Source organism: Dipodomys ordii, unplaced genomic scaffold, assembly GCF_000151885.1.
Source record: "Dipodomys ordii isolate 6190 unplaced genomic scaffold, Dord_2.0 Scaffold19, whole genome shotgun sequence".
Taxonomy (NCBI): Eukaryota; Metazoa; Chordata; class Mammalia; order Rodentia; family Heteromyidae; genus Dipodomys; species Dipodomys ordii.
The window spans coordinates 2,053,387-2,080,038 of record NW_012267235.1 but is presented as its reverse complement, the minus strand read 5'-3'; the positions used below and the strand labels follow the sequence as shown (position 1 = coordinate 2,080,038).

The 26,652-nt window shown below is 39.7% G+C and overlaps 1 protein-coding gene across 1 annotated transcript in view; it reads left to right on the top strand.

The window, feature by feature from the left end:
* Nucleotides 1-26,652, top strand: part of Usp32 (ubiquitin specific peptidase 32) — a 168,220-nt gene that overhangs the window by 79,826 nt on the left and 61,742 nt on the right. Inside the window, exons 7-14 of the mRNA XM_013013080.1 lie at nt 687-802; nt 1,393-1,455; nt 8,894-8,977; nt 13,096-13,157; nt 18,291-18,393; nt 21,158-21,350; nt 23,264-23,439; nt 24,190-24,334. Of these exons, the coding sequence (XP_012868534.1) occupies nt 687-802; nt 1,393-1,455; nt 8,894-8,977; nt 13,096-13,157; nt 18,291-18,393; nt 21,158-21,350; nt 23,264-23,439; nt 24,190-24,334 (942 nt within the window). The remainder of the gene's footprint in view (nt 1-686; nt 803-1,392; nt 1,456-8,893; nt 8,978-13,095; nt 13,158-18,290; nt 18,394-21,157; nt 21,351-23,263; nt 23,440-24,189; nt 24,335-26,652) is intronic.

The window sequence follows — 26,652 nt, the reverse complement described above, 5'->3', positions numbered from 1 at the left end:
CACAGCGCCACTTCCGGCTTTTTTCTTTTTGCTTATGTGGTGCTGAGGAATCGAACCCAGGGCCTCATGCATGCAAGGCAAGCTCTCTACCACTGAGCCACCTTCCCAGCCCCAGATCTTAGCTTCTTGAGTAGCTAGGATTGCAGGCATGATCCACTAGTACAGGGCTCTCTAGTTTTGTTTTGTTTTTTGTTTATGGGTTTTTGTCAGTCCTGGGGCTTGAACTCAGGGCCTGGGCCCTGTCCCTGAGCTTCTTTTGAGCTACAGCATTATTTCTGGCTTTTTTGAGTACTATATTGGAGATAAGAGTCTCATGGGCTTTCCTGCCCAGACTGGCTTCAAACTGTGGTCCTCAGATCTCAGCCTCCTGAGTAGCAAGGTAAATTACAGGTGTGAGCTGCTGGCACCTGGCTCCTTATTTCTACCTTATAAACAAGTTAGATCTATGTGATAGAAAGGTCATCCCAACCTGGGTAATTATTTAGAGACAGATTTGTGAAGTCTATTGAGGAAATTCAATAAGTTCCAAAAATATAATGATAGGCTATAATCTACTCCTGATGATAACTGATCCAGAATATGCTTGCTTGAAAAATTAAGTGAGTATGCAGTACAATTTCTAATAAAGTGTTTTATACTTCAGAATCTAAAAGTCATTTGTCTCCATAAGAGTTTCTTTTTATTAGTTTGTTTCAAGGTGTTTGATGTTGACCGTGATGGAGTTCTCTCCAGGGTTGAACTGAGAGACATGGTGGTTGCACTTTTAGAGGTCTGGAAGGACAACCGCACTGATGATATCCCCGTAAGTTCTGATTATTGCATCTTCTTGAATATAAACCTCCAACAGGAAAATTGAATGATGATTTGTAAGAGAAAAGAAAAAAGAATTTGTTCTGTGAACTGGTGCCTCACACCTGAAATCCTAGCTACTCAGGAGGCTGAGATCTAAGGATTACAGTTCAAAGCCAGCCAGGGCAGGAAATTCTCTGAGACTCTTATTTCCATTTAACCATGAGAAAACCAGAGGTGGACTTGTGTTGAACAAAAGAGCTCAGGGACAGGACCCAAGGCCCTGAGTTCAAGCCCCATGACTGACCAAAAAAAAAAAAAAAAGAACAAGAAGGATTTGTTACTGCATTTAGTTGGTATATTGTGCTACTCCAAGTATTCATAGCTAAATATGTAAAATTAAGAAATTTGCCTTAGGAAAATTTAATAAACTGAGCTTATTGTGTAGACTAAGAATGAAACAGCAGAGTATCTTACTTTGTGAAACAATGTGAGAATCTATAGTAATTTTTAAATATTTGGCCAGCATAATTTAGCTACTGAATAATAAAAATTATATTTACATAGCCTTTTCTTATTACTTTTTTGGGTTATTTTTTAAAGGAATTACATAAGGATCTCTCTGACATTGTGGAAGGCATATTGGATGCACATGACACTACAAAAGTAAGTCAGGCTATGACTAATTTATCTTTTTCTCAACATAACCATATACTCTTAAATCACATTGTGTAGCTTTAGTCAGGCACCAGTGGTTCACACCTGTAACCCTCGCTACACAAGAGGCTGGATCTGAAGATCTTGGTTCAATGTCAGCCCAGGTGGGAAAGTTCGTAGAGTCTTATCTCTGGTTAACCACCAAAAGGTTGGAAATGGAGCTGTGGCTCAAGTGATAGAGTATTAGCTTTGAGTGAAAAACTAAGGAACAACACCTAGGCCCTATCTTTAAGCCCCAGTAGTGTCATACACATGCCAAAAAAGAAAAAAGTGTAGCTTATATACATGGTCAAGTACCTTTGCTAAATATTTACCTGGACCTGTGGTTATAGTAGCTCAAAATTATCCGTAAAGAGACTTTGTTCCATCTTTTAACAAGTCTATGAAGTCTAATGTAAGAACTAAATAAACTTCTTGACCTCTGTAGTTTATAACCATTATTTCTTCCTTTCTAATAAAGCTTACTATGTTGTAGAAGAAATCAAACATAGTTGGATGCTGTTGGCTCACATGTGTAATCCTAACTATTCAGGAGGCTAACATCTGAGGATCATGGTTCAGAATTAGCCTGGGCAGAAAAGTTCCCGTGAGACTCTTATCCCCAATTTCTAGTAAAAAACTAGAAATGATGGTAGAGCATGAGCCTTGAGTGAAAGAGCTCAGGGACAGCACCCAGGACTTGAGTTCAAGACCCAAACTGACAAAACAAAAGGAAAGAAAGAAAGAAAATTAAATCAAAATAAAACAATGCACAGTATGACTCCATTTATATTAACTTTAAGAGCAGAAGTAAACTTGAGTGTTAGTCACTTGAGGTCTCTCCACTGAGTTAATTTCTGTATTCTCACAGCTTGGTTGATGTTCTGTTTCTTGTCCTTGATGTGGAGTTAAAAAGTTCACCAATTCGGGGCTGGGAAGGTGGCTCAGTGGTAGAGCACTTGCCTTGCATGCTTGAGGCCCTGGGTTCGATTCCTCAGCACCACATAAGCAGAAAAAAAAAAAGCTGGAAGTGGCGCTGTGTCTCAAGTGGTAGAGTGCTAGCCTTGAGCTGAAGAGCTGAGGGACAGAGCCCAGGCCCAGAGTTCAGGCCCCATGACCAGACCCTCCCCCCCCAAAAAAAAGTTCACCAATTCAAAACCCAACCAAATATCTACAAACAAAAGGCCTTAGTTTACAAGATGTATACACCAAACACATTATATATACAAGGGGCTAGGGATTTTGATTCTTTCCAAAGGATATCAGAATGATAAAGTTGCTTTGTGTAGAAAATAGTACTTGGCTATTAAGAGTGGGGGGGTGGTGGCAGAAAGGATAAAAGATGTGGAAGGGGCTGGGAAGGTGGCTCAGTGGTAGAGGGCTTGCCTTGCATGCTTGAGGCCCTGGGTTCAATTCCTCAGCACCACATAAGCAAAAAGAAAAAAAAGCGGGAAGTGGCGCTATGGCTCAAGTGGTAGAGTGCTAGCCTTGAGATGAAGAGCTGAGGGACAGCGCCAGGCCCAGATGACTGGACCCCCCCCCAAAAAAAAGATGTGGAAAATGGGGCTCTGAGGAATGGAATGCATAATTGAAGATTTCTCATATGTATATGTACAGAAGGGGAAAATAAAGATAGAGGTAATAAAGAGAGTGGGAGTTGGAATGGACTACTAGTGAGAAAAAGAGGGAAAAAAATTAAAAAGTTGGCTGGGCACAGGTGGCTCATGACTGTAATCTTAGCTACTCAGAAGGCTACTCCGAAGGCTGAGATCTGAGAATCATGGTTCAAAGCAGCAATGTCCATGAGACTCTTTATCTCCAGTTAACCATTAGAAAACTGGAAGTGATGCTATGGCTCAAGTGGTAGAACACTAGACTTGAACACAGAGGCTCTGGGACAGCACCCAGGTCCTGGTTCAAGCCCCACAAATGACTAAATAAATAAATAGGAAAAAAAATCAGTTTTTTGCTTGCTGGGCTCTATAATATGAATTGGACTGGGAGTTTCCTTTCTAGTTATTAAGCCAGTGTATTCCAGCTGGCACTCAACTCTATGCTCTATACTTATCCGATTGGCTATGTGAGTTGGTTACCTTGACAAAGGAAGTTTCTAGCTATCAATGCTTCTTTGAAAGCAGGAGGAGGGTGGGACATGAAGAAAGTGGTATACAAATTTGTCAGTGCAGCCAAGTTCCAGAACGGTGTCCAAGGTAGCACTCATCATCAGGGAATCAATGCAGTACTCCTGCTTTGTTCACTCACAAGCAAGTTCATCAACATAAAAACAATCCACTAACACTACCACTGTAGCACATTCACTAGCTAAAGAATCTGTAGTTCTTGCTTCTTTGACTTATTCAGGGTTCATCCTGAGGAGCTGAGTACCTGTTTTCCTTCCATCAGTAGCAGTTGGCACATGATTTACTCCCAAAAGAGTTTGCCTTTGATTGCTGTTGTATAGGCTGAATTGTTCTAAGGTCCATATAGTAGATCCCCATGAAATTGATCTGTTCTGCTGGTGTTTCACCTATGTAGGTCTTATCAGTTAGAGAGTGAAGTGAGGGGCTGGGAAGGTGGCTCAGTGGTAGAGCACTTGCCTTGCATGCATAAGGTCCTGGGTTCGATTCCTCAAGCACCATATAAGCAAAAAGAAAAAAGCCAGAAGTGGTGCTGTGGTTCAAGTGGTAGAGCACTCACCTTGAGCTGAAGAGCTGAGGGACAGCGCCCAGGCCCAGAGTTCAGGCCCCACGACTGGGAAAAAAAAAAAAAAAAAAAAGAGAGTCAAGTGAGTCAGGAAGGGGGTCATAGGGAGAATAAACAAATCTAAAAATTGAAGCCTTCATAAGAGCAGAAGAAAAAAAGGAGGGAGGAAAGGGGAGAAGCAACAGTCAGGGCCCTCTCTGCCAGCAGGGAAATTTCCTGGGTTCCATAATCATAAGGTTTATTAGTTGCTTTTTTTTTTCTTTAGAGGTTTTTGGTTTTGTGCCAACACTGGAATTTGAACTCAGGTCTCAGGCTCTCACTTGTTTTTTTCTAATCAAGGCTGGAACTCTACTTGAGCTACACCTCCGAGATCTCTTTTAGCCTGGGAAGAGTTATTAATTTGATTTCTACTAGTCATTGTTTCTTTATGCCTATATTTTTCTATTTCATTTATTTGTTTTGTGTGTTTTTTTTGCATCCTCATCTAAGCTTATCTTTCCCTTAAATTCTGTATCTACCTTTGATCTTCATTACAAAGAAAAATGGCTGTCGGCAGCCCTCACTTTTTCCCTTAACTTACTACTCTAGTTTTTAAGCAAAATTGTGTATGTTTTAATTAGTTTTTAATTGTTGGCATAGCAAATGGGCTCTTGTGTGTGTGTGTGTGTGTGTGTGTATGTGTGTGTGTGTGTGTGTGTGTGAGAGAGAGAGAGAGAGAGTACTGGGTCTTGAACTCTGCCTGGGTGCTGTCTCTGAGCTCTTCAGCTAAAGGTGAGAGCTCTACTACTTGAGCCACAGAGCCACTTCCAGTTTTCTCATAGATGGTCCTGCTAGGCTGGCTTTGAACCACAATCCTCAAATCTCAGCCTCCTGAGTAGCTAGGATTACAAGCATGAGCCACCAGTGCCTGGCTTTTTTTTTTTTTTTTAAGACAGTGTCCTGCTATATAACTTGGACTAACCAGAAACCATATAGCCCAAGCTGGCCTTGAACTTATCCTTCTACCTCTTCTCCTGAGTTCTGGTATTACAGACCTAAGCTCTGCCATGCCTGGCTTCCAAATGGGCTTTTGACTGTCATTGTACATATGATTAATCTATATGGTAATATACAGTATTTTCTTTCTATATTTCTTTTTTGGGGAGGGGGGACAATATTAACATTTCTTTTATGTAGTATAACTTCACTATGGAAATTGTTCCTTAGCCATGTAGAGTGGTTGTACCTGTAATCCTAGCCACTTAGGAGATAGAGTCTGGGAGGATCATAGTTTGAAGCAGTGTAGTCAAAGAATTCTTAGTATCTCATATTAATGAACACACCAAGTGTGGTAATACACATTTGTGATTCTAGCCGTATAGGAGGCTATAGGTAAGAATATTGTGATCTGAGGCCGGTACCATGCAAAAACCAAGATCCTACCTGAAAAATAACTAAAAGCAAAAAAGGATGGAATATGTAGATCCAGTGATACTACCTTCCTAGCTAACATGAGACCTTGACTTCAAACCTTTGTACCAACACACAAAAAAGAACATTGTTCCTTAAAATATTTGAGACTAGGTGCCTTAATTATTTGTATAGTTTGGCTACATAAAACAATCAGATTAGTTCAACTCTGGTGGCTGAAACCTGTAATCTTAACTACTCTGCAGGCAAACTCAGACACAAAGATTCAAAGACACATGCCAAATAGCTAGATGAGGTGGCATGCTTGTATATCCTAGCTATGTGTGGTGGCTCAGATAAAGAACATCTCAGCAAGACTCTGTCTCAACAGAAAAAGCTCATGCATTGCATGCCTGTCATCTCTGCTATGGTAAGAAGCATTAATCAAGCAACCTGGGCAAAAAAGCAAGACCTTGTTTCAAAAATTGCCAGAGTAGTTGGGCTCAAGACTGTAGTCCTACCTGCTTGGAGGCTGAGATATGAAAAGTTACAGATTGAAGCCAACCAGGGCAGGGTAGCTAGCGAGACCCCTTTATAAGTGATAACTGGGTTTGGTGGAGCATGCCTGTTAGTCCAGATATAACAGGAAGCTAAAATAGATGGATTGTGGTCCATGTAAGCACATAAGCAGGAAGCACCTTGTTTCAAAAATAAAAAGTGCAGAAGACTAGGGAGTATAGATCAAAGATCTAAGTTAGAAATCCTTTGGGGGAATTCTGTAATATAGATCTAGATGTTTTCAATTCCTTGTACTAGATTTGAGAAAAACATACAAACCCCTTCAGAGCACTTCCTCTTTGTGATAAGTGAACAAGCAATTTAAGTAAGTAGTCATGATAAGAAAGATTCTGTGATACTAGGCATAATGTAGTGATTTGCTTATACTTCCTCAACTTTTTTTTTTTTTTTTGGTCATGGAGTTGAACTCTGGGCCTGGGCACTGTCTCTGAGCTCTTTAGCTCAAGGCAAGCTCTACCACTTGAGCCACAAAGCCACTTCCGGTTTTCTGGTGGTTAATTAAAGACAAGAGTCTCATGGATTTTCCTGCACAGGCTGGCTTTGAACTGTGATCCTCAGATTTCAGCCTCCTGAGTAGCTAGGATTACAGGCATGAGCCACCAGCACCATCCTTCCTCAACTTTTGAATAGAAACATGCTTAGAAAAATAGAAGTGAGGTTTTTCATTTTTCATTTTTCTTTCCCTTTAATTTCTCTACATGGATTTGGAAGATATTCTTTTACTTCTTTTAAATTTTATTGTTAAGTTGATATACAAGGAGGGGTTACAATTAAGATTTTCTTACTATTAAATCTTTACATGTTTGTTGTTTGGGTATAGCAGTTGAAATACACACTTCAGTGATTCCAGAAGTCAGCTGTGTTTTGTTTTCTTAAAAATGATGTATGAGTCAGGCCACAATACCATCAAAAGAAAGAAAATGTCTTTATCTTGTTAATTGACTGCTACCATTTAGATTGCTATTAGCAAATCTAAATAGTAGTTGTCTCATAGAAAACAATTACAGGGGCTGGGAAGGTGGCTCAGTGGTAGAGCACTTGCCTTGCATGCTTGAGGCCCTGGGTTCGATTCCTCAGCACCGCATAAGAAAAAAGCCGGAAGTGGCGCTGTGGCTCAAGTGGTAGAGTGCTTGCCTTGAGCTGAAGAGCTGAGGGACAGCACCCAGGCCCAGAGTTCAGGCCCCACGACTGGACCCCCCAAAAAAAAGAAAACAATTACAATAATTAATCTTAATAATTAATTGAAAACCTTATATAACATGTTTTTATATGATGAACAGAGAACATAGTATCATTAAATGACAAAAACTTAAAAATAGCCTATAATCATGCCTATAATCCTAACTACTCAGGAGATGAGCTGTGAGGGTCACTGTTTGGTACGAGCCGGGTCATGAAAGTCTGTTAAGACTCTTATCACCAATTAACCAGTAGAAAACTGGAAGTAATGCTGTGGCTCAAAGTGGTAGAGAGCTAGCCTTGAGCAAAAAAGCCCAGAATCAGTGCCAGGCCACACAATTGACCCCCCCCCCCAAAAAAAAACCAAAAAAGTTAAAAACATTCAGTGAGGATTGGGAATGTGGCTTAGTGGTAGAGTGCTTGCCTAGCAAGTGCTTGCCTTGATTCAATTTCTCAGTACCACATAAAAAGAAAAAGCCAAAATTGATGTTTTGGCTCAAGTGTTAGAGAGCTAGCCTTGAGCAAAAGAAGCTCAGGGACATGCCCAGGCCCTGAGTTCAAGCCCTAGCACTGGCAAAAACAAAACAAAACAAAAAATATTAATTGAATGTGTAAGATAAACATTTGATATATATTTACATATATTTTTGTACACATTGACATAACAAAAATGTTGCTTTTTTATAGAAAAGTAATATTTGGAAAAAGGTAAATACTTATAAGCAAGTCATAAAATTATTAGGCTTAAGCTGGGTTCTGGTAGTTCACCTGTATTCCTAGCTACTCAGAATACTGAAATCTGAGGATTGAGGTTCAAAGCCAGCCCCAGCAGACAAATCTTGAGAGATTCCTACAGTTAACCAGAAAAATGCCAGGCTAGAGGCACATAGCTTAAGTAGTAGAGTGCCAGCTATGAGCAAACAAGCAGAGAAAGTCCAACGTCCTGACTTCAAGCCCTGGTACTAGCAAATGAAAGTCAACTACTTAGTTTGAAAATTTGTAAATGTTCACTTTGTCCACTCCGTGTTCCTTTATGGTTTTTCATTGGTAACCTATGAAGCAGAAATAATTTTGTTATACCCAGAGTTTTTTTTTTTTTTTTTGCATGTGCTGGAACTCAGGGCCTGGGTGCTGTCCCTGAGCTTTTTGCTTAAGGATAGTGCTCTACCACTTGAGCCACACCTCCATGTCTAGATTTTGGGGGTTAATTGGGGATAAGAATCTCAAGGACTCACGGACTTTATTGTCTGGGCTGGCTTCAAACAGGAATCCTCAGATCTCAGCTTCCTGAGTAGCTAGGATTACAAGCATAAGCCACTAGCACCTGGCTATAGCCCAAGTTTAGTGAGGAAAATTTATTATTAATAACATTTTGCTTTTATTGCTTGCTTGAATAAAATCACAAATGAAATTTGCCTAAGTTTTATGACCTGCAAACTTACACTACTGGCTTGTTTTTAGATGAACACATAGTACCTAATATGAGTTATGGGCTTGCTTTCAGGAACATGACTGTATTCTAACTTAACGTGAGATCTTTTCAATGTCTCATTTTCAGATAGGCCATCTTACTCTAGAAGACTATCAGATCTGGAGTGTGAAAAATGTTCTTGCCAATGAATTTTTGAATCTTCTCTTCCAGGTATGTTTAAGGTAAACGACAGGTATTAAGTTGTAGCAGAGGTAATACTATTTTCCACTATATAATGCTACAGTTATCACAGCTAAGCTGCTAAATCATGTTATGGAAAGATAGAATTACATTATCTTGTACATCTCCAAAAGGATAGTAAGATAGACACGAGTAACCACTGAAATGGGAAATGGGAAAGCAGAATGGAAATATGGTTGCTTATTTTATTATAACTTAAAGCAGCATTTAGACATATAGAAAATAATTCTAATTGTAGAAGACATCATAATTTTTTACTACTACTCTTCTTCTTCCTCTTCCTCTTCTACCTTTCCTCCTCCTGTTTCTCCTCCTCCTATTTCTCCTTCTCCTCCTCTTCTTATTGCCAATGCTTAAACTCAGGACCTATGAACTGTCCATGAGCTTCTTTTTTGCTCAAGGCTGGCACTCTACACTTGAGCCACAACACCACTTCTGGCTTTTTCTGTTTATGTGGTACTGAGGAATCGAACCACGATTTCATGCATGCTAGGCAAGCACTCTACCACTAAGCCACATTCCCAGCCCCACTTTTTTTCATTTTTATATCCCTTGCCTACTCCCCTACGTACATCCCTAGGGCTGAGGGTCAACTCCAGACTCATGAATGCTAGGCAAGTGCCCTACCAATGAACTACATCCTCCAGCCCTTGTTGTCTTTTTTTTTTGGGGGGGTCAGTTGTGGGGCCTGAACTCTGGGCATCGGCACTGTCCCTCAGCTCTTCAGCTCAAGGCTAGTTCTTTACCATGAGCTCTGTCCATGAGCTTCTTTTTGCTCAAGGCTGGCACTCTACCACTTGAGCCACAACACCACTTCTGGTTTTTTCTGCTTATGTGGTGCTGAGGAATCTAACCCAGGGCCTCATGCATGCAAGGCAATCATTCTACCACTGAGCCACTTTCCCAGCCACTTGTTGTCTTTTTTTTGTCAGTTGTGGGGCTTGAACTCTGGGCCTGAGCACTGTCCCTCAGCTCTTCAGGTCAAGGCGAACACTCTACTGCTTGAGCCACAGTGCCGCTTTAGGTTTTTTGGTGGTTTATTGGAGATGAGTTTCATGGACTTTCCTTCCTGGGCTGGCTTTGAACCTGATCCTCAGATCTCAGCCTCCTGAGTAGCTAGGATTGCAGGCGTGAACCACTAGCGCTTGGCCTCTTGTCTTTTAAAAGGGCCTTTCCTAATAGTAAGACAATATGAACACTATGAAATTTTCAAAGTATACATTCTCTTTAGTTGAGAGATCCTTGTTACAAGGCTATTTTATTTTTATTTTCTTGCTTTTACATCAACTTTATTCTCAGAGTAACTTGTGTGAATTAACAAACCCTCACAATGCTAACTGTTGTAGGAATCATACTCCTTCCTTTTTTTGGCGGCGGTCATGGGGCCTGAACTCTGGGCCTGGGCACTGTCCTTCAACTCTTAAGCTCAAGGCTAGCACTCTATCACTTGAGCCACAGCACCACTTCTGGCTTTTTTCTTTTTGCTTATGTGGTGCTGAGGAATCGAACCCAAGGCCTCATGCCTGCAAGGCAAGCGCTCTACCACTGAGTCACCTTCCAGCCCCTCATATTCCTTCTTACATGTACCAAAATCTCAATGAGTTCTGGGTTGCAAAAGAGGATTTACTGTTTGTGTCTGTCTGTAAGGCTTTGTTACAAATTAAACAAAGACAGACACACACAAATGCTCCTTTACTTTATTCTTTAGAAGACCCAACTAAAATAGAGAAGGAAGGAAGGAAATACAAGAGTTTTGAACATTAAGCCATTGAGCCTCCCCAATTTTATTCAGTTAAACTAGTTCTCTTGTTTTTGATTTTCCATTTTTTGTAGTTCTTCATAAATATTTAAGTTTATTTAATAGTTGGTTATTCTGGGTTTTGTTTTTTCTTTCCTTGTGAAATCACCCTTGTGAAGATTTGAATGATTTGGTTTGTTATGCCTATTACAACCTTTCGTGTTTTTTGTTGTTGTTGTTTTTCTCTTTGGTCGGTTGTGGGGATTGAACTCTGGGCCTGGGCGCTGTCCCTCAGCTCTTCAGCTCAAGGCGAGCACTCTACTGCTTGAGCCACAGCGCCACTTCCCAACCTTTCATTTTAAGTAGAGGATAACTTACCTGCTACCCAGCTGTCTTAGAATAAATGGAAACTGGTCTCTTCTTGTTAGTTCATCAGTGTTACATATTTAAAGCATATACAATCTGATAAACTTAAAACATAACCATGTTGTTGGCTAACGAAGTGTTTTACACAACTATTTTTTTTTTTTTTTGTCGGCCGTGGGGCTTGAACTCTGGGCCTGGGCGCTGTCCCTCAGCTCTTCAGCTCAAGGCAAGCACTCTACCACTTGAGCTACAGTGCCACTTCCGGTTTTCTGGTGGTTTATTGGAGATAGGAGTCTCACAGTCTCTCCTGCCCGGGCTGGCTTTGAACCGCGATCCTCAGATCTCAGCCTCCTGAGTAGCTAGGATTACAGGCGTGAGCCACCAGCGCCCGGCTTACACAACTATTAACATAGTAACCAAAGAGGTTAGCCCCGGGCTGGGAAGGTAGAGTGCAGTGGTAGAGTGCTTGCTTACATTGCATGTACTAAGCCCTGGATTCCATTCCTCAGTACCACATAAGCAGAAAAACCTGGAAGTGGTGCTGTGGCTCAAGTGGTAGAGCGCTAGCCTTGACCTGAAGAACTTAGGGACAGCACTCAGGCCCAGAGTTCAGACCCCACAACTGATAAAAACAAAACAAAACAAAAGCAAAAAAAAAGAGATTAGCCCCTTTCATAAACATATAAGGTTATTAAGTGATGTATTGTTGGTGATAAAAGCAAGTAAATTTTTCACACATTATTGACATTAATGTAAACTGCTGTAATCATTGAAATTGGTAATATTTGTGAAACTTGAGTGTTTCTATACCCTAAAACCCAATAAGTATGTTCTCCATATTTGTATTCTATAGAAACTTGTTCACTGACCACCTGTGACATGTTTTTACATATATGTTTTCATGTTTATGTTTTCTGTTTTAGGCTGTAACAAGCTTTTCTTTTCTTTTCTTTTTTGTCAGGTATAGGATTTGAACTCAGGGCCTGAGCACAGTCCCTGAACTAGTAGTGCTCTACTACTTCGAGCCACAACTCCACTTCCAGTTTTCTCGTGTTTAATTGGAGATAAGCGTCTGATAAAGCCAGGTGCCTGATAAAGCCAAGTGCCAGTGGCTCATGCCTATAATCCTAGCTACTCAGCTGGCTGATCTGAGGATCATGGTTTAAAGCCATCCTGTGCAGGAAAGTCAGTGAGACTCTTATCTCCAGTATACCACCAGAAAACTGGAAGTGGTGCTGTGGTTCAATTGGTAGGGCCTTGAACTGAAGATCTGAGGGACAGTGCCCAGGCCCAGCGTTCAAGCCCCACGACCAACAAAAAAATAAATAAATAAATAAAAGTCTCATAAACTTTCCTGCAGAGTCTGGCTTTGAACCATGATCCTCAGATCTCAGCCTCCAGCATAGCTAGGATTACAGGTGTGAGCCACCAGACCCTGGAATTTTTTTTTTTTGCTTCCTCTTCTCTTTCATACTTTTCTTCTTCTCCCTCCCTTCTACTTTCTCTTTTCCTTTTTTCTTCTTCTTTTAGAGATTTGGGAATTTGCCCCTATTTTTTAAAGTATTAAATTTAAAAACACAATGAAACTTAAATTTTATTCCACTAAATCATTGATACCTATTGCTAAGATACTCATCTGAAAGATGGATCTTCTGCAGGGCACCAGTGGTACACACTTGTAATCCTAGCTTCTTAGGAGGGGCGGAGACATGAGGATCACTGTTCAAAGCCAGCCTGGGCAGCAAAAATCCATAAAATTTTGATCTCCAGTTAACCACCAAGAAGTTGAAAGTGGAGCTATGACTTAAGTGCTAGCATTGAAGGCAACTCCCAGGCCTTGAGTTCAAGCCCCACCACTCCCAGGCCTTGAGTTCAAGCCCCAGGTGGGCATTAAAAAAAAAAGGATTTTCTGAATACAGTATGAAATATACAGTCTAGTCAATGGCACCAGTCAATAAAATTTATGTTGTTTTTTTTTCTCTAGGTATGTCACATAGTTCTTGGGTTAAGACCAGCTACTCCAGAAGAAGAAGGACAAATTATTAGGTAAATTAACAGAGAGAGAGAGAGAGAGAGGGAGAGAGAGAGAGAGAGAGTGTGTGTATATGTGTGTGTGTGTGTGTGTGTGTGTGTGTGTGTGTGTGTGTGTGTTCGTATTCTTGTTATATATGTGTATATTCTTGTTATATACCTGGAATTTTTAATATTTAAAATATCTTGATTACTAAGTAGTAGCATGTTCCACTTTAAGTATTGTTATAAAACCATTCCTTAAAGCATTTTCCAAGTCAAGGGACTAGGTTAAGTTAGAAATAAAATTCTTTTAAAATTATACTTGGAAGCTATATACAGTGGCTTGCACATAGAAGCCTAGCTACTTGGGATTCTGAGATCTGAGGATTGTTTTTCAAAGTTAGCCCAGGCAAAAAAGTCCATGAAACTCTTATCTTCAATAAACTACTCAGAAAAAAGCTGGAAGTGGCACTGTGGCTCAAGTGGTAGAGTGCTGCCCTTGAGCAAAAAAAAAAATAGCTCAGAGACATTGTTCAGGCCCTGAGTTCAAGCTCAGGACCAGCATTAAAAAGGAAAAAAATGAACCAGGCACTGGTGGCTCACACCTGTAATCCTAGCTACTCAGGAGGCTGAGATCTGAGGATCACGGTTCAAAGCCAGCCTGGGCAGGAAAACTCATGAGACTCTTATCTCCAATTAACCACCAGAAAACCGGAGGTGGCACTGTGGCTCACTTGGTAGAGCACTCACCTTGAGCTGAAGAACTCAGGAACATCACCCAGGCCCAGAGTTCAAGCCCCACAACCAAAAAAAACAAAACAAAACAACAACAAAAAAACCACACTAGGGCTGGGTATGTAGCTCAGTGGTAGACCACTTGACCAAAATTTTAAGTTTCATACATCAAAAAATAATTGCCAAGCTGAGAACTGGTAGCTCATATCTGTAATCCTAGCTATTCAGGAATTGAGATCTGAGAATTATGGTCCAAAGCCAGCCCAAGCAGGAAAGTCTGTGAAACTCTTTTCTTCAGTTAACCACCAGAAAGTCAGATATGGGCCTGTGGCTCCAAGTTGTAGAGCACTCACTAGCCTGGAGCAAAAATAGCTCAGGTATAGTGCCTAGACCTTGAGTTCAAGCCCCATAACTGACAATAATAACAACAACAACAGTAATTGTCTTAGCCAGGCACCAGTGATTCATATCTGTAATTGTAGTGACTCAGGAAGCTGAAATTTGAGAATTACAGTTTGAAGCCAGCCTAGGCAGGAAAGTTCATGAGGCTCTTATCTCTTATTAACCACCAAAAATCTAGAAGTGTAGCCTGGCTCATCTGGGACAACACTAGCCTTGATATTCAGTGCCCAGGCCCTGAGTTCAAGCCCCAAGACTGGCACACACGCACAAAGAATAATAATAGTAATAGTTGACTTATAATTGAAAAAATAACCTACAGAATGAGGGACAATATTTATAAATCATGTATCTGGTAAGAGTCCAGAAGTTGTCATAATATATAAAAAACTCCTATAGCTCAACAATCCATTTATAAAATGGAGAACTAGAAGCTTCCTTAGCTATTGTAGAGAATACTGCCTGAGGTAAACTTCTTGTTCATGATTAGACCTGTTTGCTGCCAGAGTTGTGTTACTGTTACCCAACAGGTAATGGTAAAAGGAGCATTTAAGTCTAATTATGATACATACTGGTCCAAATGACACTAGTGATATAGGACAGTACAACTTTCTGAGATGCCATTTGATAGTAGCAAAAAAGAAATATTTTAATTCTTTCAAGTTATGTTGAGATCTTTATAAGTAGTAAGAACAACAAAGAATTTTAAATTTTACTAAGAAAATTGTTGGGACAGTGATCCACACCATATTACATAGAGGAAGAGAGGTTTATTAAGGAGTTGAGTGTGGAAGTATGGAGCTTTTGGTAACTGTGGTAGCTATAATAATTATAGCTATAGAAACAATGGCTTTGGTAACAAAATAAGAGCTGGAAAAAGGTGCAGAAGGCTATGGCTGTGGTGAAAATACAAGTTCAGAATGTTGTACCTAACAAGAGATGCAACTGAAAATGACATTGCTAATTGCTTCTCATCACTAAATCATAAAATACTGGGATTAGAGCTGATGGCAAATAGGTTATACAGTTTTGTTACACATGAACATTCAGTGGACTCCCATGTTTGACAATAAAAACAACATGCAACAGCGCTAAGTGGAACTCTTGTTGAATTATGTCCATGAAGGCAGCTTTGGAATGGGATGTTCTGGAATGGGAGAATACAAGAGAGATGGAATGGATAATCAAAGTATATGGCTCTGTTGGAAGAATAGGAATAGAGAACAGTTACAGTAGAGCAGTATATAGGATGCCTGATGGCTGGAGTGGTTATGGCCATGGTGGAGGCAGTAGAGGCTACCTTGGATAAGGTGGATAAGTGGAGGTGGATTGTATGGCATGTAGTGAAAGCAAAACCATCGATATACAAGTCCTAACATGGTTACAAATCAGTTCACTTGGGTCCTGTTGCTCTACACATGTAAGTAGGCAAAGATGAGCTAGACTGGCAGACTTAGAGGCCTAAAGCTCCAAACCCTCAGAAATAAGGGCCTGATTGCCTACGCTTTAACTACCGGTGACCCACCACTTGGTAGCTCTTGTAATCCTTTACTTGTAGCAGCAGTGGGCTGTAACAGTAGACAACAGCAGGCAGCACCTTTTTGTGTTGCAGCTCTTGTACAAGCTTTTGGTGCTGGTAGCATCAGTCCTATAGCACTGAATGATACAGTCTTAGGTCTAGGATGTCAGAATCCCTGGCCTCTGACAGCAAGAATTATTAGAGCTCGGACTGAGATATGCCTTTGATGTAGCTGAAGTTAATAGCTCTTGGGTCTAGCATGTCTGAGACCTTGGCCCTGTGGCCTTGGTTCCTCTTTGGAACTCTTCCAGAGATCCAGGCCCACAGCATCTCATCTTCACTTTTGTATTGTCTCCATTCTTCTGTTTTCTGTCATTTCTCCCCTCCCTTGCTGCTATCTGGAACCTTTCAACTGCTCTCTTCTTGTTACTGCTGCTCCTGCTCCTACTACTGCCTTTGCTACCACTATAATTTCCCTTCTGTTCTGCTGTCCTCTCTTCATGCTAACACTTCAGTCTAGTCTATTGATAATAAAGACCAAGAGCAGGAAAAGATCCCTCAAGATAAGCCTTTTATTCAGCCTAATGTTGCAACCTCAGGGGGTAGCCCAGGAATGTGTTTCCTGGCTGGCTCCCAAAGTAAACCCAAAGCCTGCTGCTTAACCAGTAAAGATGTTACAAAGGTGTCTGAAACAGCCATGGCACATAGCCTCTCATGTCACTAGTCATGGTGGTAAATGACTGTTTACCAGTCTCAAGCCTTCTGTTGGTCCACCAAGGGTAATGCACCCCCTTTGACATGGGAGGAAATGGCTACATGGTCTTCCACAGTTCACTGAGAGTTCACTGAGGCTTACAGTGTCAGAAAGTCTAGTACAATCTGGGCACCGGTGGCTCACTCCTGTAACCCTATCTACTCAGAAGGCTGAAATCTGAGCATCACGGTTTGAAGCCACCCAGAGCAGGAAAGTATATGAGACCCTTACCGCCAATAAACTACTCAAAGCTGGAAGTGGCACTGTGGCTCAAGTGGTAGAGCACTAGTCTTGAGAAGAAGAATCTTAGAGACAGTGTTCAGGCTCTGAGTTCAAGCCCCAGGACCAACACCCAAAAAAAAAAAAAAGGTTCAGAATAAGCTATTGAAACTATTGTGAGTGGAACAGTGCCTTTCAGCCACTGGAGTTGTACTTCTGTAGCAAACAGTTGTGATGGTTATGTAGCATCCTCAAAGTGTTTGTGCTGTGTTCAAAGCAGTCACTGCTGGCATGAAGCATGGGTTGATTGAAATGTTCTCTATAGTCCAAAACTGGTTTATGGCAGTGGTTGTACATATCTATAAACATGTTTACTTGTGCTGGCTTTGGCAGCACATATATTAAAATTGGAATGATACAGAGAAGATTAGCATGGCCCCTGCCCAAGGATGACACACAAATTCGTGAAGCATTCAGTATTTTTTTTTTTCCGACTTGACTTTTTTGGTACTGGGGATCGAACCCAGGACGTTGCACTTGCTAGGTAAGTGCTTTGCCACTGAGCTACATCCCAGCCCACATTCCGTATTTTTGAAACATAGATCCTATGGTTTCCCTTATTTGCAATAAATAGTACATATCTAGGACAAGCAGAAAAGGTTAAAAGCTATGTACATATGACCATATAAAATGATGTTAAAAAGAATGAACCCCAAGATAGGGACACAAACATTTTTTTCTTGCTTGCTATTGTTTCTAATGTATTTATAATGTACTATGTGATTTTTTTTCGTTGTGTGTTCCTCCCCCATGGTATAACCCCTGTTTTCACTGTATTTCACGCTGGTGCCCTGCATCTTTTATATATGCTTCTCCAATTTGGGGAGGGGGAGGGAAAAAACAAAATGATTAGGGATACAGGTTGACCCATTGTAACAATGAGATGTACAAGGTACTATGTTGAAAATGAACTTTACAACTGCAGGGAGTGGTGGGGGAGGGGAGGGAGTAGTTGTGGAGGTAGGAGGGAAGGGATGGAAGGGGAAAAACTAAGGAGGAGGCAACAATGCTCCATAGGATATGTACTCATTACCTTGCTCATGTAACTGTAACCCCTCTGTACAGCATTTTTACAATAAAAAATGTACAAAAAACATGTTTACTTAAATACTTGATTGTGCAATTATAACAGGCAAACTTGATATTTCATAAATTATCCTAAATAGGATTATTTTTATGTTGATTTTCCTGCCCGGGCTGGCTTTGAACTGTGATCCTCAGATCTCAGCCTCCTGAGTAGCTAGGATTACAGGTGTGAGCCATCGGTGCCTGGCATTTCTGTATTTTTTGGAGACAAATCTCCATGGTCTCTATGACTATGGAAGTTGGCTTTTCAAGGGAAACAATGTTTCACTAATTGAACTTATGACATTGTCTCCCAAATATATCTGTTTGGTAGAACTTCTAATGGTAAGTGTGGGTCTTGTCCTTTGTTTCACACAACTTCATTTGATGTACTGAATTTCTTTTGTATGTACAGAGGATGGTTAGAACGAGAAAGCAGGTATGGTCTGCAGCCAGGACACAATTGGTTTATCATCTCCATGCAGTGGTGGCAACAGTGGAAAGAATATGTCAAATACGTGAGTTAGATTCCTATTATCTTGTGTTTGTCAAAGGAATTCCAACTCCATCAGACCTTGTATAACTAATGACCAGTAATGAAATATTCCAACTTAGATAAACATTGAAAAAATTGAAATGTAATATTTATATGATTAGATTCTGTGTATAAACTTCTACATAAATTTATTTACTTTCAACATCCTGCAAGAAAGGTAATATGAGACACAAGGTATTTGTGTATATTAGGCCATTCATATCTCAATTCTCACAGCATCCCTGTGTGGAAAATGATATTGTAACCATATTTTCTATGAGGAACTTAGTGCTAAGTGAAAAAAAAGCCTTAATGTCTTCCTCAGAGTAGAAGATCTGGGATCCAGCCTAAACACTATAGAGGATGTATTCTTTCAACTATATCATTTATATTATCCTTCATTAGTTCATCTTTTCCATTGAAATGTTGGAGGCTGTTGGTAAGAAAGGGTAATTACCTATTTAAGAAATTTCATATTCAGGGCTGGGAAGGTGGCTCAGTGGTAGAGCGCTTGCCTTGCATGCCAGAGGCCCTGGGTTCGATTCCTCAGCACCACATAAGCAAAAAAGAAAAAAGCTGGAAGTGGCGCTGTGGCTCAAGTGGTAGAGTGCTAGCCTTGAGCTGAAGAGCTGAGGGACAGTGCCCAGGCCCAGAGTTCAGGCCCCATGACCGGACTCAAAAAAAAAAAAAGAGGGCCTGGGAAGGTGACTCAGTGGTAGAGTGCTTGCCTTGCATGCATGAGGCCCTGGGTTCGATTCCTCAGCACCACATAAGCAAAAAAGAAAAAAGCTGGAAGTGGCGCTGTGGCTCAAGTGGTAGAGTGCTAGCCTTGAGCTGAAATGCTGAGGGACAGCGCCCAGGCCCAGAGTTCAGGCCCCATGACCGGACTCAAAAAAAAAAAAAGAGGGCCTGGGAAGGTGACTCAGTGGTAGAGTGCTTGCCTTGCATGCATGAGGCCCTGGGTTCGATTCCTAAGCACCACATAAGAAAAAAGCCAGAAGTGGCGCTGTGTCTCAAGTGGTAGAGCGCTAGCCTTGAGCTGAAGAGCTGAGGGACAGTGCCCAGGCCCAGAGTTCAGGCCCCACGACTGGACCCCCCGCAAAAAAAAGAAATTTCATATTCAATATTAGAATTCAATTTTTATAAGGTAATCAATTCTTCTAGTTAAAGAGTTAAGGAAAACATTCTCAAGCTTTAATATTACGGAGTCTAATTTGAAAGTTTATTTTTCCACAATTGGAAAACTGAAAAGAATAATGCCAGAAATCAAATGTCTCCATTTATAGAGAGATAGTTGGTATATAGCATTACTGTATTTGCCATATTGTTCCTAACCAAAATTTTTATAATTTAATTTTCTCTGTTGTGTCATTATTTAGTATTGATCTTGGTAACCAATTTTATTATCTATTTTATTGTTCTTCAATCCTTTTCCTTTTGCAGCTAAAGTTTTCAAATGTGTGTAGGTTTGTGGGGCATTGTTTTTACTTGTAAAAGATGATTTTATTTTTAAAATTGCTCTTTCTTTTCTTTTCTTTTCTCTTTTTTTTTTTTTGGTCCAGTTATGGGGCCTGAACTCTAGACCTGGGCGCTCTCTCTCAGCTCTTCAGCTCTAGGCTAGCGCTCTACCACTTGAGCCACAGCGCCACTTCCGGCTTTTATTTTTCCTTTTTGCTTATGTGGTGCTGAGGAATCGAACCCGGGGCCTCATGCATGCAAGGCAAGCACTCTACTACTGAGCCACTTTCCCAGCCCTGCTTTTTATTTTCGTAGTATACTAGTTTGGATATTATTTTTCAGAAACATTTGTATTTTTACATAATAAGGTCAGATAACTAGATTTTTAATTCTCTCCATGAATAGTGGAAAATGAAAGCAGGGGTTATTTATATTTGGGGGAGGATTGAGGATAATAGTTATTTCTGCTTTTTGTTTTTGGTCGGTCGTGGGGCTTGAACTCTGGGCCTGGGTGCTGTCCCTGAGTTCTTCAGCTTAATGTGAACGGTCTACCACTTGAGCCACAGAGCCACTGCCAGTTTTCTGGTGGTTAATTGGAGATAAGAGTTTAATGGATTTTCTTGCCTGAGCTGGCTTTGAACTGTAATCCTCAAATCTCAGCCTCTGCGTAGCTAAGATAACAGGTGTGAGCCACCGGTGCCCAGCATTTCTGTATTTTTTGGAGACAAATCTCATATAGCCTGGGTTGGCCTTGAACTCCCTAAATAACTAGGTCTGGTCTCTCCTCCTCCAATCCCCCATGGGGCTTTTTTTTTTGCAGGGGGCATGCAGAGGGGAAAAGGGAGGAGAGAGGGTTGTTTTTTGTTGTTTTCGTTTGATTTTCTGGTTCTGGGGATTAAACTCAGCATCTCCCATATGTTAGCAATCTACCACTTAGCTACATTCCTAGCACAAGTGTTTCCCAATGTAAAAATGTATTAATTTGAAAGTCATGTACTTTGGAATTAAGGTAATAAAGGTAAGCAAATGACTTTAGGGATCTTGCAGGTAGATAATGTTGACTATAGATAGAGAATAGGAATATTAGAGTAAAGCACCAGTCTTTATTTTGAAGTACTTTTCTGGCTTTATATTCTTAGTGTGGCTTTGAATGTTTTTAAATGACTCTTGCTAGCCCCAGGAAGATGAAATAATAAATAATTGTGAAATTGATTTTTTGAGGTTCATCTTTTAAAAGTTATAGTTTCAGATCATTCATTTTTTATTATTCTCTGACTTTGTAATCTTAGGATGCCAACCCTGTTGTAATTGAGCCCTCATCTGTTATGAATGGAGGAAAATTTTCGTTTGGTGCAGCAGTACATCCTATAGAGCAGGGTGATGATAGAATTGGAGGCAACCTCAGTTACATGAATACCTCAGAAGAAAAATTTTCAGACAACATTTCTACTGCATCTGAAGCCTCAGAATCTGCAGGCAGTGGTAAATATGACTTGACTTCTATTAAAATTAATCATGGTTAATTTTAAATTGAGCCAGCTTTGGTAGAGTGTAGTGGGTGGGGTACTAGGCTTCAGCCTTCCATTCACAGAAAAGTTTTGAATGAAATAGTCAACTTTAATATTATTAGATATATTAGCAGCCTTACAGATAAACCTTTTCTACATTGTACTTTATTATTCTTGTGAAATTTTTTTAATTTTCCATTAATTATAGCTCTACTTACCTGTTCAGTCTTTTTTGTCAATAAATTTAGATTTGCAAAGACAAGTGAGAAAGTAAAATATTCTATTTCTAGAACCTTCTTAGATTAAATGAACCCTCTTACCGGATTGTATGGACACTTTGGATCTGAATTTGGAGAATATTTTGTTAAAATAATAATAAAATAATAAGTAATTTCCTTTAGTCCTTTGTATTTACAAAATATAAAGTAGTAGCTATATACTTCTGAGGAAGATGCTTTGGTATTGTCACCCAACTGAATTGAGATGATCCCTGTTTTTCTTCTAAATTAGCAGGACATTTATTGTTACTCTGTTATTTCCTCTTGGACATTTTTCTCCTTCCTATGAAGAAAATAAGAAAATTGTCAAAGTTACCCTTTTCCTACAAAGTTTATTGTAGAATCTACTATTTTTCTTTCTCTAAGGATCACTTAACAGTGTTAGAAGTACTCTGATCAGCTTTGACAAGTTACTTTTTTCTTTTAATTCTGGAAATTGAACCCTAGGATGTGATGCATTCTGAGTGAACATTTTGCCACTGAGCAATACTCCAGCCCCAAACAGATTATATCTAAGGTTGGTTTAGTATGTGTTCACTGTATTTGCTCTGTTACCACAAGTAGAAGGTTACAAAGTAATTTATATTAGGAAGTTTAAACTGGGTGTCAGTGGCTGATACACCTCCTAATCCTGGCTATTGAGGCTAAGACCTGGAAGATCATAGTTTAAAGCCAGTCCTGGCAGAAATATCCGTGAGACTTTATCTCCAGTAAACTAGCAAAAACTTGGGTTGAAGGTGTAGCTCAAGTTGTAGAACACAGCTGAGCAAGAGTGCAAAGCCTTGAGTTCAAGCCTTTATACCAACAAAGAAGAAAAGAAATTTACACAGGAATAATGAGTTGAAATACCTTATAACCACATGAGGTTCACAATTCTAAGCCATCGTGAATCTTTTCTCTGTGCATATTTTCCTATTGTAAAGATCATGCTTTCTAATATGATTTCAGTACTTTATTTGCATATAAATAGAACAGTAAAACCTATAAATTGTTTTGGAAGTGGGAAAGGGATAAGGGAGGGCAAAATTTGATCAGAACACATTGTATTCATGTGTAGAAATGTCATAATGAAACCCGCCCCCTTGTACAACTAATGCATGCTAATAAAAACATCTTTTTATAAAAGACCGTGCCTTCTTTTTAAATAGATACATTAAGGAATAACATTTTTTGTTGGAGTTGTCTTCTTCCCTTTAGATTAGCTACTTCCTGTTGCAATATATTATAATTATATCAAGAGTATTTAAAACATTTGGAGGTAGAAGAAAGAATTTAAGAACAACTAGCCCATGTACTATGTACTTAGCCAAATCTCTTTCCTTTTTGTCAGGGGATTTGTAATTCTCACCATAAATTATTAGATAGTCTTGAAGAATGACCAAATAACTCATTTGGTAATAATTTTGAAAGCTTTTATTTTACTTAATGTTATCTTACCTACTGCCTCGCCTATCATTTACACATTTATTAGAACTTAAAACTGTATTGAAATTTATTATTATCAAAACTAATAATATCAACTTAACATGGACATTTGAGTTTATATATCTTCAATCTATATATGTATAATAACTAAAAATAAGAAGTTGCATACTCTTTTCCCTTATAGGCTTTTTGTATTCTGCCACACCAGGGACAGATATATGCTTTGCTCGACAACATAACACTTCTGACAATAACAACCAGTGTTTGCTAGGAGCCAATGGGAATATTCTGTTACACCTTAATCCTCAGAAACCAGGAGCTATTGATAACCAGCCACTAGTAACTCAAGAACCAGTAAAGGTAGGTAATTTGATATTGAATGTTAAAATTACTCACTTTAAACAGATTTTTTTCATTATTATTATAAAGGTGATTACAGAGGGGTTACAGTTACTAAGGCTGGTAAAGAGTACATTTCTTTTTGGACAATTGCTACCCCTAAATTATTTTTATGTTGCCAATAAATTATATTTTAGAGAGTTAGCATATAAAAAAATGCCGATTTCATTTAGAGTAACACATATAATTCAATAGTAGATGGAAATGTCTTTGCATAGTACATTTCTGTGAGAAAAGTCTGTGACTTCATATTTGAAGTAGGATAGTGAGCCTCAGAAATATTTTCATTCTTGGATAGCTACTGTGAAATACTGAAATGTATATGGGATTTCTTTCCCAAAGTTTCCCCTTGAAAAGCCACATTTCTGGGCTGGGATGTAGGTCAGTGGCAAAGTGCTTGCCTTGCAAGTACAGCGTCTTGGGTTTGATCCCCAGGATTTAAAAAAATAAAAAAGAAAATTAAATAGTTCAACCCCTAGTGCCACAAAATAAATAAATGAACATCAATTTTCTAGACTGGGGATATATGTCTCAGTGATATGAAGCAGGAGGCCATAGGTCTTCAAAACCACTTAAAAAGGAAGGAAGGGAGGGTTGGTAGGTTGGTTATCAGAAGCAACTACTTGGTAGTGACATATGATATGTCTGTTTTGTTAGTATCTAAGACTTTATAATATTAAGAACCAATACTTACATTTCATTCTTTGTAAGGCCACATCATTAACATTAGAAGGAGGACGATTAAAACGAACTCCCCAGCTGATCCATGGAAGAGATTATGAAATGGTTCCAGAACCTGTATGGAGAGCACTTTATCACTGGTATGGAGCAAATCTGGCCCTACCTAGACCAGTAAGTATAGCTAATAATGTCTTATGTAAATAGCATAGAAGAGGATCTTTTGTTAAAGATTCTGTAGAATTTTCTGTTTCAAAGAGTTAAGTATTAACCATGATGGTCCTGTTAGGATATAAAACTGGTACTGTGCTAATCTTAAAAGCATGAAATGAGGTGCGGGTAGCTCACACCTGTGATCCTAGCTACTCAAGAAGCTAAGAACTGAGGATCACTGTTTGAAGCCAACCCTGGACAGGAAAATTTGTAAGACTCTTTATCTTCACTTAGCCACTAAAAAGGCTGAAAGAGGAGCTGTGGCTTAAGCGCTAGTCTTGAGCAAAAATGAAACAAAACAAACCCTCGGACAGTGCCCAAGCTCTGAGTTCAAGCCCCAGGACTGGCACAAAAAAAACATGAAATCATATGTTGATGTAAATGTTTACCTATATCTGGATTAATAAATAAGTTATTTGAAAAGATTTACTTTTTTTTTTTTTTTACTTGATCGTGGGGCTTAAACTCTGGGCTTGGGTGCTGTTCCTCAAAGTTCTTCAGCTCAAGGTGAGCGCTCTACTGCTTGAGCAACAGCGCCACTTCTGGTTTTCTAGTGATTTATTGGTGATAAGAGTCTCATGGACTTGACTGCCCGGGCTGGCTTTGAATCGTAATTCTCAGATCTCAGCCTCCTGAGTAGCTAGGATTACAGGTGTGAGCCACCGGCACCCAGCTTGAATGGTTTTACTTTACAATCATATTTCAACAATTTTTTTCTTTTTGTCACTCATGGAGCTTAAACTCAGGGCTTAGGAGCTGTTATTGAGCATTTGTGGTCAACGCTAGTGCTCTACCCAGGCTGTTTCAAACCAAGAGTTTTCAGATCTCAGCCTCTTGAGTAGCTAGGATTACAGGCATGAGCCACCAGTGCCTGGCTCTATTTCAACAATTTTAAACGTGAGCTTTATGCATCCAATTTTTTAGTCATTTGAACAAAGCCAGATATTGTAGTACACACTTGTAATGCTAAGACTCAAGAGTCTAAGGCTAGCTGGGCCTTTGTAGAATGCTCATAGACTATATAGCATGCCCCCATATCATGAATCACAAATATAGCAAATAATTTTTACATGGCACAGTTTTATCATTACTCATAATAGATTAATTAAATAAAAATTGTAAATAAAAATTTAAGAAAATTTGTATTTTAACAAAGTGGGGATGTATACTCATACATTGCTGGGAATAGTATAAACTTCCAGATTTTGAGCAATAGGGTCCATCTAGCCGGGTGCTGGTGGCTCACGCCTGTAATCCTAGCTACTTAGGTGGTTGAGATCATGGTTCAAAGCCAGGCCAGGCAGGAAAGTTCATGAGACTCTTATCTCCAATTAACTACCAGAAAATCAGAAGTGGCACTGTGGCCCAGGTGGTAGAGTGCTTGCCTTGATCTGAAGAGCTCAGGGACAGCACCCAGGCCCAGAGTTCAAGCCCCATGACAGACCAAAAGAGAGAGAGAGAGAGAGAGAGAGAAAGCCTGTCTAAATACTGATATGAATACTTTCATGGTTTTTTTTTACTTGTACCTAGTTATATGGATAAGGGCAGAAAATTCTTTGAAGTAATTCTAGTCTTTGAAATGAGTTTAGGATTAGGGAGGAACCTGACATATTAAAACCTATGTGACATAAATATGTGAATTTCATTAAATATAGGCAATGAACTTACTCAGCATTTTAGTTTAAATTTGTTGAATTATAACCACTTTGTACAGTAATAAAAATATACTTTAAGCTGGATGCTGGTGGCTCATGCCTGTAATCCTAGCTACTCAGGAGGCTGAGATCTGAGGATCATGGTTCAAAGCCAGCCTGGGCAGAAAAGTCTTCAATAAACTACTCAGAAGTGATACTGTGGCCCAAGTAGTAGAGCACTAACCTTGAGTGTAAAGAGGCTCAGACACAGTGCCTAGGTCCCTGAGTTCAAGCCCCATGACTAGCAAAACAAACATGCACAAAACCCCCAAATGCACGCGTGTGCGTGTGCACACACACACACACATAATTTACAAAATAAAAATAAATTTCAATATTGCAACAATGAGATGTACAAGTCATTAATGTGGAAAAACGAATTTTACAACTTTAGCGGGAGGGGGGCTGAGGAGCAGGATGGTAGGAAGGGACGGGAAGGGGAAACAAAGGAGGAAACAACAATAACAATACTTGATAAGAAATGTATTCATTGGGCTGGGAAGGTGGCTCAGTGGTAGAGTGCTTGCCTTGCATGCTCGAGGCCCTGGGTTCGATTCCTCAGCACCACATAAGCAAAAAGAAAAAAGCC